We start from the raw sequence: 13,420 nt of genomic DNA, 5'->3' as shown, positions 1-13,420 counted from the left end.
TGCCCTGATTCAGATCCCTAGTAAAAGTGGGCAGACACAGGGGCGCCTGGGTGGCTCGGTCAGTAAAGTGTCCAGCTGTTATTTTTTTAATTTTTTATTTAAATTTTTTTAACATTTATTCATCTTTGAGAGACAGAAAGAGACAGAGCATGAGCGGGGAAGGGGCAGAGAGAAGAGGAGACACAGAATCGGAAGCAGGCTCCAGGCTCCAAGCTGTCAGCACAGAGCCTGACGCAGGGCTTGCAACTCACAAACTGCGAGATCATGACCTGAGCCAAAGTCGGACGCTCAACCGACTGAGCCACCCAGGCACCCCCCCCCCCAACGTAAAGCTATTTTATAGGTTTCTCCCGTTGGTGGCAGCAGACTATTTAAAGGTGTATGGACTGGCCAATCCTGCCATGGGGACTCTTTTCACCATTTTTCTCCACTAGTCACAGTTCTAAACCCTGGGAATGGCAGAGGAGAAAACCAGAAGAGAACTTTGAAGGGCTGGAGTAGAAGGAAAGCTGGTTTGGGACCCAGCACCAGAGAGACAGCAAAGCGCCAGCTGTCTTCCTCATGCAAACAGAAGACCAACCAGACTGGTGTTTGCCAACCCCTGACCAGACAAGAGAAGGTTCCAGATGAGCTCATCCTTCTCTGGGATATAAATGATATTCCTTTAACAACCTCAGGCAGCCAGGTAGACAGATGAAGGGACTCCAACAGTGATACGTGTGCAGGGAAGGCCTTTACTTTCCTCATGAGCCTGGGGTTCCCTTTTCTGAGGAAAGATACCACAGAGGACAGAACCCATGAGAGAGCCAGCCACACCAGTGATCCAATCAAGGCAGATCTTTGTCCCTCCGCAGTGGGGGCTGAGACTCTCCTCCCCTCCCAGATCCACAGGCAGAGTGAGGGGTGAGGGGTAAGATGGGGGAGGATGTGCTAGTAGGGGGACCCCACCAACTCCTGCCCTCCCAGAAACATCCTGGCCCCAGTAAGGAGGAGTACAAGAGCCAACAGAACCAGATAAACCAAGCTGACCAAGACAACATCTTCAGGTGTCTGATAACTAACCTGTCATTGGAACCCAAGCCCACAAAGTTGCCAAAGGCCCATGTGCTAAGCCTACCCAGGGTGATTGCCTGTTATAATGAGGGATCTCTACAGTATCAACGTGTCCTAACATGGGAGACGAAACAAGCAGTGTACAATTGTCCTGCTAAGAGCTAAGAAATCAAGACTTGAATGGGAAAACATAACCAGCCGACAACACCTGAAATGAACGGGTGATGCAATCATCTGACAGGGGCTTTAAAACACCCATCATGTAAAAGCTTTAACAGTCTTTTACAAAGTCTCTGAAAACAGGTAGAAAAAAAAATCTCAGGAAAGAAATGGATGTTATAAGACCAGGTGGAAATTATAGGACTAAAAAGATTCAACGTATATTAAAACAAAAATTTCTAGAAAGCTCATGGTAGAGATGTGTGATGCCATCAGTGAACTTGAGAGTGCATGAATAGAACTCCCTACACTGAACAGAGAGAATACAGCCTGAAAAAAGAAAAAAAGAAACAAAAAACAAACAAAAACAACAACAAAACGTGAACAGAGCTTCCAAAACGTGAACAGAGCTTCCAAAACCTGGGGGACAAAAAGGCCAAACTTGGCATCTTCAGTGTCCCAGAAGAAGAAGAGAGAGACCTTGGAGTGAAGGATATTTGAAGAAATAACTGCTGAACACTGCCCAAATATGGTGAAATGAATAAACCTACAGTTCTAAGAAACTCAGTGACCCTCACACCAGATAAATCCAAACAAGACCATGCAAGAACATCTAATTAAATGTTTGAAAACTAGAGACATAGAACAAAATCTGGAAAACATCCAGAGAGAAAGGACACATTTTTTTACTCGAATTTGCCAATTTGAATGTCAGTAGATCTCCTGACCACTGGAGGCCACAGGAAGTGTCACAAAATTTTTCAAGTTTTTGAAGAAAAGAACTATCAAGCATAAGTTCCATGTCCAGTGAATGTAATCTTTAAAAATAAAAGGAAAAATTTTTTAAATGTCAGACAAATAATTTGCCGCTAGTAGACCCAACTTTAGTGACTGGTTACATGAATTTCTTCAAAAAGAAATGAAAGGGTAACAGGAGAAACTTGAAACATCAAGAAGAAAGGGAAGACTATATGAGAATATAAAGTATACTATTCTTTCATAATAAGTTCTAGAAATCATATTTAATGATTGAAACAAGTATTTTAACACCTCTGATACTCAATGACATTTAAAAGTTGGGAAGGTAAAGGAAGTGAGGTTACATGGAAAAGTTTTAAATGTTGATACCATCGTAATAGGCGGATGGCATGTTAATGTGCATGTCCTAATCTATGACACCTGTGCATGTTATTTTATATGGCAATAATTTCTCCAAATGTATTTAAGTTAAGCATCTCCAGGTGGGGAGATGGTAGTGGACTACCAAGGTGAGCTCTACATGCCTTCAAAGGTGTCCTCAGAAGAAGGAGGCAGAGGGAGATTTCAGACAGAAGAGAAAGAAAGTGTGAACTTGGAGGCAGAGAGGTAAGTGATGGCGCCATAGGCCAAGAAACGCTAGCAGCCATCAAAAGCTGGAAGCATCTAGGACTGGATCCTCCCTCAGGGCCTCTGGAGAGAGAGTAGTCCTGCTGGCACCTTGATTTTGGCTGAATGAAACTGATTTTGGATTTCTGCCCTTCAGAATTATCAGAATATAAATTTCTGTTTTAAGTCACCAAGTTTGTCATAATTTGATACAGCAATAATAGGGAACTTATATACCTGTAGCCTGTTATAAGTCACAAATGTATATTGTAATATGCACAGTAACCATTTTGAAAACTATGGAGTCCTTAAAAAATGTGGAAGTAACCCACAGGAAGGTTAGAAAAGAAAAGCAAGAAAGAAAGTAAAAGAAACAGCAGAACCAGAGAAACAAATAGAAAACAAATAATAAAGTGGCACATACAAACTCTTTCTGTAATAACCTTCAATGTCAATTGTCTAATTCATCAAAAGACACAGTGTGGCAGAGTCGATAAATCATGACCCAAATACATGCTGTTCACAAAAAAAAAAAAGAAAAAAAAAACACATTTCAAAGTCAAGGACAAAGGTATGTTGAAAGGAGAAGGAGAAGAGTTATACCATGAAAATACTGACAATAAAGAAGGAGGAGTGGCCACATTAAATTTCGATAAAGTAGACTTGAGAACAAAAAAATATTCTAGAGACAAAGTGGGATGTTATACAATGATAAAATGATCCACCAGGAAGACACACAAATCCTGTGTACACAACAAACATTAGAACTTCAAAATACATAAAGCAAAACTGATAGAGCTGAGAGAAGAAACAGACAAATCCACAAGTACAGTTGAGGATTTTAACGGCCCTCATTCAGAAACTAGATAGAAAATCAGCAAGGTTATAGAAGATCTGAACAATACAATTAGCCGACAGGATCTAATTGGCATAGAGAACACTATACCCAATAGCGCCAAAACACATGCCCCATAAGCTCCTCTGAAACACTCACCTATATAGACCACATTCTGGGCCAGATAATAGACCTCAACACATTTAAAGAAACTGAAATAATACTACTGAAAGTGTTCTTTGACCACAATAGAATCAAACTAGAAATTCTTAACAGAAAGGAAACAGGAAAATTTCTAAACACACGAAAACTAAACAACACATATCCATGATCAAAAGAAGTCTCAAATGAAACAAACAAATAAAGAACAGAAGAAAAATGAGAACAAAACATATAGGAAAAACATATCTGGAATATAGCTAAAGCAGTGCCAAGAGGACAATTTATAGTACTAAAAATAACTAGACAGGAGAAATGGAATGAAATAATTACCTAAGTTCCTACCTCCAGAAACTACAAAAAGTAAAGCAAAATAAATCCAAAGGAGCAGAAGAGGGGTATGATAAATATCAGAAATAAATATAATTGCAACAGAAAAAATAGAAATAAAAGAAATAAAAACTATTACTTTAAAAAATTAACATAATTGATAAGCTTCTAAGAAGACTGGGAAAGGGAGAGGGAGAGGGAGAAGACATGCATCACAAACAAATAAAAGAGTAGTTATTACTACAAATTCAGCAGTCATTAATGACATTAAGCATGATAAGGAAATATTATGAACAACTTTAGACTCAGCAATTTGACAGGTTATAAAAAAATGAACCAATTCCTTGAAAACCACTAACTATCAAAATTCAACCAAGATGAAACAGACATTTGAATAGTCCTGTAACAATTACAGAAATTGATGCTGTAATTAAAAAGCTCCCCAAAAAGAAATCTGCAGACCCAGAAATTCACTGGAAAATTCTATCTATGTTTTATAGAAGAATTAACATCACTTTTCATAAACTCTTCTGGAAAATAACAGAGGAAGGAATACTTCTCAAGTCATTAAATGAGACCAGTATTAATTTCATGCCAAAACTAGACATAGATAGGGGAGGGGAAGGGAAGGGGATGGGAGGGGAAGGGAGGGGAGGGGAGGGAAGGAGGAAGGAGGGAAGGAAGGAAGGGTGGGAGGAAGGAAGGAAGGAAGGAAGGAAGGAAGGAAGGAAGGAGAGAGGCAGGGAAGGGAGGATGAAAGAAAGAAGGGAGAGAAGGAAGGGGGAAGGGAGGAGGGAGAGAAGGAAGGGTGGGTGGAAGGAAGGAAGGAAGGAAGGAAGGAAGGGGAGGAAGGGAGGAGGACGGAAGGGGGAAGGAAGGAGGGAAGGAAGGAAGGAAGGAAGGGAAGGGAGGAAGGGAGGAGGAAGGAAGGGAGAAGGAAGAAGGGAGGGAGGGAGGTGGGAAGGAAGGAGGGAGAGAAGGAAGGGATGGAGGAAACGAGGGAAGGGAGAAACGAGGGAAGGGAAGGGAAGGGAAGGACGGGAAGGGAAGGGAAGTATGAAAGAAAGAAGGAAGTTAGAAACTACAGACCTGTATGTCTCATGAACTTAGACAAACATATCCTCAGTTAAATACTATAAAAGTTAATCCAATGTGTAACAAGAATTGTTCTCTTCCTCAAAGTGGAATTGATTCCAGGCATGTAAGGCTGGTTCAACATTCAAAAGTCAACTAATGTAATTCACAATATGAACTAGCTAAAAAAGGACAAATATATACTCATATCAGTTAACACAGACACACAAAATTTGATAAATGGCAGGAAATATTATATTTGTGAATTGGAAGACTCAATTCTCTCCCAACTGTTCAACAATGTCATGCAATTCCTATCACAATCCCACCAAGAACTTTTAGACATATACAAGTTTATTCCACAATTGATACAGAATGGTTCAGACCTGAAAATAGCTAAAAGGACTAAATATTCAAGAAAATCATAGTCCTTCAAATTGACACCTAAAAGCAGAAGTTATGATTAGAAAAGTTTATACATTAGACCTAATCAAAATTAAAACTTTTGCTGTGATGATACATATAAATAAGATAAAAAAAAGTAATAAATTGAGGGAAAATATTTGCAAAGCACATATTGTGTAAAGAACTATTATCTAGAGGCACCTGGGCAATTCAGTTGGTTAAGCATCCAACTGTGGCTAGGGTTATGATCTTACAGTTTGTGGGTTCAAGCCCCATGTCGGGCTTTGTGCTGACAGCTCAGAGTCCACAGCCTGCCTCAGATTCTGTGTCTCCCTCTCTTTCTGCCCCTCTCTCTCTGTATCTCAAAAAAAATAAATAAAATGTTAAAAAATTTTTAAAATAGAACTATTATCTAGAATCTACAAAAAGCTCTTAAAAATAATGTTAAAGAATCCAATGAGAAAATAGGGGAAAAACACCTGGACAATTTACCAAAAACGATGTCTCGACAAAAAAGCAAGAAGAGGTATTCAGCGTCATCCAACAGTTTCTTATAAAACAAAACAGTCAACTAACATACAACCCAGCAACAGCAGTTCTGGAGTTCCATCCAAGACACATGAAAACTCATGGTCACGCTAAAACCTGTACAGAAATGATACGCAATTTGGTAGATGTTAAACACACAGTGGCATATCCATATCATGGAGTACATCAGTCACGGAAAGGACAGAACTATTCTTCAATAGTTCCTCAATATCCAGGCAATCTTGCTGAGTATAAAAAGGCAAGCACAGAAGGTTAGGCACTGTGACTCCATGTATGTAACACTCTCACAAATGACACACCTGTACGGATGGAATTCAGAGTGGCTCTCAGCGTCAGGGAGGAGTGAGGGAGAGGGACACAGATATGATGAGCAAAAGCAACATGAGTTAGCTTTGTATGTGTCTTGACTTGAGGTGGGTACATGAATTGAAACAGGTGCTAAAATGGTATAGAATTGAACTCATGCACACACACACACACACACACACACACACACACACACACACAGAAATAAAACCAGGAAAGTCTAAGATTAGTAAATTGTATCAATCAATGTCAATATCCTCGTTGTGATGTTCTGTTATAGATTCAAAAGCGAACAGGAATCGTTTTGAGTTCAAATACCCGTTGAGCAGTGTGCTGTCTACATGACCATGAATTAGAGCTCTGCTTGTTTTCGTGGAAACAATACCTTTGTCACAAGACTGCCATGAGACAACGCAGGTGCAGACAAGAGTCAGGAAATGACAGCTGCATCTCTCCCTGGCCTCCTCCTTCCTAGCACCTCCCATGTCCAAAGATGACTCAGAATACTGCTGAACCCCGCGTGATTTGTGGTATTAAAGCAGATGTAATACCTAGTAGCGTAATAGTTCCTTGTGGCACTGTACTTCTAATGTTTCTAAACCAATTTGTTATTAACCATTCCATTTGACACTTACACAATCCTTGAGGTTGAAAGGCACGAGACAGGGATCCGGGCTTGTGGAAGTGGATGTCCCTTCTCGTTCTAAATGTCCTTATCTCCTCCACAAAGAGAATAACTTTGCCTTTGAGTTAACTTCATGTCAAAAACACGCCACACAAATTTGAAATGCTTTGGGCTGATGAGTCATGGAAAAGAGCTCCCTAGCTCTTCAGGTTAACAGTGTGAGAAGAAAGACATGTGTTTCCGGCTTCTTAGAGAAAGCAATCACCGTCAGTCAATATTGGTGGCATAATCAGCAGGACATCTGGAAAATGACTCAGGTTGGCGGGGCCCAGGGTTGGCTGGAGCCCTCCCCACTCCATCTCCAGCAGGCACTACAGGTGAGCTGCCCATCCCTTGGGACCTACGGCTTCTCCTCTGTAGGAGGAGCCTCCAAATACAACTTCCCATGGGCCCCCAAGGTCCTAGGTCAGCCTGCCTCCCCAGACACCTCAGAAACAGCTAGCCTCCCAAACCTAGAATGCTGGTGTTCAGCAGTCGGTTATTTCCCCACTGGAAGGGTAGCTGGAACAGAGAATCTAGACTCTGTAGCCCATCCAGAGAGGGTCCTGCTCTGCGACCCCTCTCCAGGGTCCTAATGAAGGCTGGCAGTCTCTGACTTCTCCGTTGCTCACCATCCCCTCGAAGCCCGCCCTGAATCCTACCACAATGTCTGAGTTGCGATAAATAGTTTTGCAAAGAAGCTGGTAAGAAAGCTCCCGGATAAAGAGGCGGCAATGGGAAAGCTAACATAGATAAAGTCTGATGTGTGCAATCAGCTGCACCCCCGCGCACAGGCAAGCCAATTAGAAGGGTGAGAATATGAAGAGAAATGTTTGTGATCATGTGATTCCAGGCTTCCAAGAACCGAAGGAGTGTACTTGATTTCTGATCATGGAAACACAGGTTTTTATCTAGAAAGCCTTCAAGGAGCTGTCTTCATGTACTTATTCCTAACATAAACTACTCAAGCTTTTCTCCAAAGCACTGAGATGTATATTGATTGAGTCCTCTGATGATATCAAAGATACATGAACATGGAATCATCAGTTTTTAGTGTTTGCTTTCTTAGAGCTGTTCCACAGCCTTTTAATAAAAAGAGAATGATGCCCTTCGGCTCAGGACCTGCCGACAACAGCAAGGGGACATGGCCATGGTCACACCAGGGGCTCAGGAAGCTTCTAGAAACAAGTAGCGGCTTCAGCAATAACAGGTCAACCAGCCATAAGAAACAACTGGTACCCTTAGCAGTTAACCCACACATCTCATTGGATGCAGGCAATGCTACTTGCCTGCAGACTTCCCTGAGGTTGGTTCTTGATCCCCTAAGAGGCACAGACATTTAAAACCTATAACCCAAAATTAAAGCAATTGCCCGGCCACCCATTGCTAATAACCGAAAAGGCCAGAGGAAACTCCAGATGCAATTCTTCTGCAAATTAAATTCAAGACCGTTATCAATATATATTCTTGGATAGATCTCAACAGAGATTTGCCAAATAAGTTATTTAATTTTAAGTCTGTCCCTCTGTAAAAATAACCAGAGTAATCTGTTTGTCTTTTGGGAAGGTTGGATCATTCAAAGGGTCTCTCCTAAATTCAGTTGTCCTCTTGTTGTGCCAAGAATGTTAAGAAACTAAAAAGCCATTGACAGAAATTGGACATTTTACAACCATATCTAGGATGAACCGATTAGGCTATCTCACTCTCCAAATTCTTCCTGAATATCCAAGACTAGAATTCCACCCCTACCCCCACCCCCCCCCCACACACACACAGAGGGGAAACCTATAACATATTGAACCTGAGGTAGTGAATACCAGTCTTCCAAAAAGAAGTTTCTTAACTCATATTTTATTTGAAATCTGCATCATGAGATCCAACGACTTCATCCCTGGTCTGGTACGTACCCGCCCCCATATCTGCCTCTCTCCAGTGAGATTTCCAGCTCCGCACTGAGAATGAAGTCTAGCCTATAAGCACTCAAAAATATTTGTCAATGTATTCCCTAAAAGTACCTGTTTATTTGAAGACACAGCTGTGGTTCTCTCCTTGTTTTCTTTCTTTTTCTGTGATTTTGTCTACTGAGGAAATCTATCAGTGGCTTCCTTTTTCTCCACTGCCGCTGATTAAATGCCCAAGTGATCTTTGCTACGTTATGTTTCCCAAAGGGCATCTCAGTTTGATTCAGTTGGCTATTTAGTGTTTCACTTATAGATGTGAGCTATCGAGAGGAAGTTCTAATAACACTTATGTCAATGTAATACATAGTTTGCTGTTGCTCTCTTAACAACAAATAGCGTTAGAAAAAATAGGTGTATGACTTTAGATCTTTAATAGTGACCTAAGGGATTTTATAGGGCATTGCTTTGCTTCGTTTATATGTCATATTTTGCATTTATTTAGAATTTTCTTTCATTTGCTTTAGTGACACCCTTCCGTAAATTAGCTGTTATGGTAATAATAAAGTTACTTCACTTGTGGGTTACATTTCTTAGCTCTGCAGCACTTTCGCACGCATTATTTCATTCTGCTCCTTGCCACAGGCAGGGGGACTTTATTATACACACTTTACAGGCATGAAGACAGAGGTGCAGAGAGGTAAAGTGACTTCCCTCAGGGTCACAGAGATAGTTAATAGCAAAGCCAGAGCCAGAAACTCCGTCGCTGGCTCTGTGGCCCCTTTCCCATCCACGCTGTGGGTGCTTGCAACCCCCTGCAGGCCAATGCCAGGCTGGGCGATCGGTGTGGGCGCCTGAAAACCATACTGTCGTCTGTCTGGGCCACAACCTGCAGGAGTCTGGACTCTAATAAATAAATGCATTTTTGTCTAGTAATTTGGCAAAAAAGAATATTTGGTGAGGGTGGGGGAAGAGGGGCATACATATACTGTGGTGGGAGACTAGACTGAGAGAAACTTTTAGGGGGGCTGTTGGAAAAGATGACATTGTAAACGAAGTTACCCATTCCCCCTGCAATTCACCTCCTGCAGCTTTTCCTGAAGGCGCACAAAGCAAGTAGACTCGTTTACTGCACCCCTGCTCGTAAATGCCAAGGGTGAGGCGGCAGGGAAAGCAAAAGGCGATCCATGAGGATGCCTCAGGAAGCGAGCCACGTCCATGCGTAGGAAGCAGTAGACACTGGAGAAGAATAACTGCTTTAAATACCCACATATATGCAGCATATACTCGTGGATGCATATCCAATGTAGTATATGCACACCAGGCTTGTGAGTTGGGGTAAACCCTCTAATCTTGTGGTAGAGTCCCCTCCCTGAGAAGGTGGGGAGAAAAGACCTCAAGATAAGGGAAGGCAACCTGGTTCGTGACATGCCTCACAGCCCTGTAACATGAGAGCACCCAGTCAGACCGTATGTCTGTACATTACACATATATGGGAGACAAAGAAGTCAAGAATGTGTAAAAGACGACGCCATGTGGCGTTTACCCAACTGAGCCAATGCCGGCACAAATAAAGCTGCTTCCTGGAAAGAAATGCCTCCAAACGGTGTCATGACTCTGTGAGCGAATCCCACTACAATCTACCTAAGTCTAAGTCTTATCATTTATCACACGAGGAGACTATTAACCCCTAACTTGCGGGGTAAAGGTAAGGACCAAATAAGATAGTATGTATTAGGTGTTTAGTACGGTACATGATACGTGAGATAGTTAATAATTATTAGCTATGATACTACTAATGCTATTATTATAATTACCATCATAAATCATGGGCCAGTAACATGATTTTAATTATTAGCAGTGGTAGGAATTCACACCTAAGAAGATGAAGTAGTGACATGTGCTCGTAGGGAAAGATGCCCAAAATACAATAAATGACAAAAGCATGTTCCCAACGTAGTCAGAATATGGTCCCTATTGTTTTTATTTTTTTTCTTTCCTTTTCTTTTCTTTATTTATTTTTTTAAGTTTATTTATTTTGGGAGACAGAGAGAGAGAGAGAAAGGGAATACAAGCAGGGGAGGGGTAGAGGGAGAGCAAGCGAATCCCGAGCAGGCTCCATGCTCAATGCAAAGCCCAAACCAGGGCTCAGTCTCACCAACTATGAGATCGTGACCCGTGCAGAAATCAAGAGTTGGAGGCTTAACGGATTGGGCACCCAGGCGCCCCAACGGCCCATCCATTTGTTAACACATGGACAGCAGGTTCACCTACAGCACGTTTTTTAACAAAATGAACCACCTCATAAGCAACTGCTAAATATTAGAGTGAGGGAGTGTAATGGCCAGGGAAGTTTTGTTTGTTTTGTTTTGCTTTGCTTTTTTCCGGCAGAATAACAAGCTGAAGGGATGGGGGGCAAGCTTCCCCACAAATAAAAAGCAAACCTGAGCGATGCACAAGTAAGCTGAGAAAAGGAAAAGGTGAGACTCTGCAGAATGGCCTCCATAAGGGAGGAAGGTTTGGCTCGGGAGCGGGAGTCGCTACATGAAGCCATCCATGCAAGGTGCTTCCCTCTGTGCTGAAAGCCCTGATGACCAGAGATTCTCCCAGATCGTGTTTTCAGTCTGGAGAGCAGAGGTCCCACGGGAGTGACAAAACCGTCCTCAAGGCCAAACTCAGCAGGCGGGGGAGGCATCCAGGGAACACTGCAGGGCCGACTACGCCTCCCCTGGCAAGCGGCAGAGCAGCGATCCACGCGCTGGTCCTGTCAGCAGGGCTGTGGCCGTACCCCCCTCGGGACTCTGGATGCACAGAGGCACAGCCCGCTACCCCAGGGCCACTTCCCGACAACCTGTCTGCTTTTAGCACGTGGTCTTACAGGCTGTGAGGGCTCTGTAAGACCTATGGCATGGTGCTAGGAAATACCTGTACTTCCGAAAACACTGATAAAGAACAAGCAAACATGGAAACAGAGGAAACACACTCCTGAGTCAGTCCTCATGTGAAATCAGACTTGGACACCCTGAGCTCAGCAAGCTCCACCCACGAGGGCACAGACGGCCACGTGCGCTAGAGGAGAGGAGACCCCACGTCCCGTACTTACACGTATAAGACGGTCCTGGTGTCGCCCACTTTGCCAGCATCGCCCACGGTGAGGGTGTCATAGCCTCGCTCCAGTTCAAACTCCTCAAACGCGAGCTTGATGACCTAAATAAAGCAAAGGCAAAGACCATCATTTGGTATCACAGACATTTTCCATGACTTTAAATGCTGCAAATATTCAGCTGTAGTACACATTTTTGTCCCTTAATTCCACTGTATTTCAAACAAATTCAGGTGTCTTAAAAAGTAGTTCTATGGATAACTGTATACATTTGAGAACTCTCAGGTACAGAATTTTATAGAATTCAAAACTGCTATCCCTTCAGAGACATTGATTACCAGTTCTAAAAGTGAAAATAACCCATATTGTGTTTTAAGTTAAATAAACGTCTATCAAATATTTAACATTTATAGTGCTTAGAAGGACCAAAAGATAACTCCATATAAGCAAAAGAATTGTTCATTAATTCTTCTAATATATCTCATACGTGAATTCTTTTCATATTTCTTTTAATATATTTTGAGGACACCCAAAACACTCTGAAATAAATATTTTAGAGTAATGTATGCAGATTTCATGTAATTATCCAAATTAACATAAGGAAAAGATCTGAGGCTAGAAAGTTTTCTCCTACATTTAACTCTGCAAGGCCTCGAAGCTTTATTGTCATAAAGAACACTGTCATGGTGATTGACCCCATGCCAACTAGACAAGACCAATTTGTGTCAGATACACCCATATATTAGGATTCTATGAACTTCTTTTTAATACAGCACAGGGCCCTTTTCTCCAGAACGAAGAAATGCTTTCTTTGGTGACCAACAACGTGATCGAGGAGAAAGAGAGTCAGCGATGTCATGAGATTAGGCTAGAATCCTGAGTGACAAAGAGAATAAGGAATGGGGAGTTAGCTGGATGGTAGATCCTGATAGATGGATAGAGAGACAGACAGGTAAGACAGACAGATACAGATAATGGGTTGGTAAAAGATACAAAGATCAATCAGTAGAGAGATGAATGAGAGAGATGACACATGATGGAGAGGATAGAAAAAAGTAAATAGATAAGTATAAATTATAGGTAGAGAAATCGATGATAGACAACTAGAGGAGACAGATGCATCCAGAGAGGCAGGAATCAAGGGAGGAAGACAGGACAGAGAGAACAGGAACCATAATACCAGAAAGACATTTTAATGGGATCTATTTCGGAGTAGAGCTAAAACTCTGGAATCTTGGGGCGCCTGGGTGGCTCGGTCGGTTAAGCGTCCGACTTCAGCTCAGGTCATGATCTCACAGTTCGTGGGTTCGAGCCCCACGTCGGGCTCTGTGCTGACAGCTTGGAGCCTGTTTTGGATTCTGTGTCTCCCTCTCTCTCTGCCCCTCCCCTGTTCATGCTCTGTCTCTCTCTGTCTCAAAAATAAATAAACGTTAAAAAAAAAAAACAACTCTGGAATCTTGTAAAAAAGTATCAAATGGCTATTTCTTAGACCCGAAAGGAGGGAACGTGGTGCCAGGAAG

At 42.1% G+C, this 13,420-nt stretch overlaps 1 protein-coding gene across 1 annotated transcript in view; it reads right to left on the bottom strand.

The window, feature by feature from the left end:
• Window positions 1–13,420, bottom strand: part of CSMD1 (CUB and Sushi multiple domains 1) — a 1,037,384-nt gene that overhangs the window by 462,724 nt on the left and 561,240 nt on the right. The window contains exon 9 of the mRNA XM_049630105.1: window positions 11,901–12,004. Within this exon, the coding sequence (XP_049486062.1) occupies window positions 11,901–12,004 (104 nt within the window). The remainder of the gene's footprint in view (window positions 1–11,900; window positions 12,005–13,420) is intronic.

Source organism: Panthera uncia, chromosome B1 (genome assembly GCF_023721935.1).
Source record: "Panthera uncia isolate 11264 chromosome B1, Puncia_PCG_1.0, whole genome shotgun sequence".
Classification (NCBI taxonomy): domain Eukaryota; kingdom Metazoa; phylum Chordata; class Mammalia; order Carnivora; family Felidae; genus Panthera; species Panthera uncia.
The sequence above is the reverse complement of the archived record's forward strand: the minus strand, read 5'-3'. Positions and strand labels throughout refer to the sequence as shown.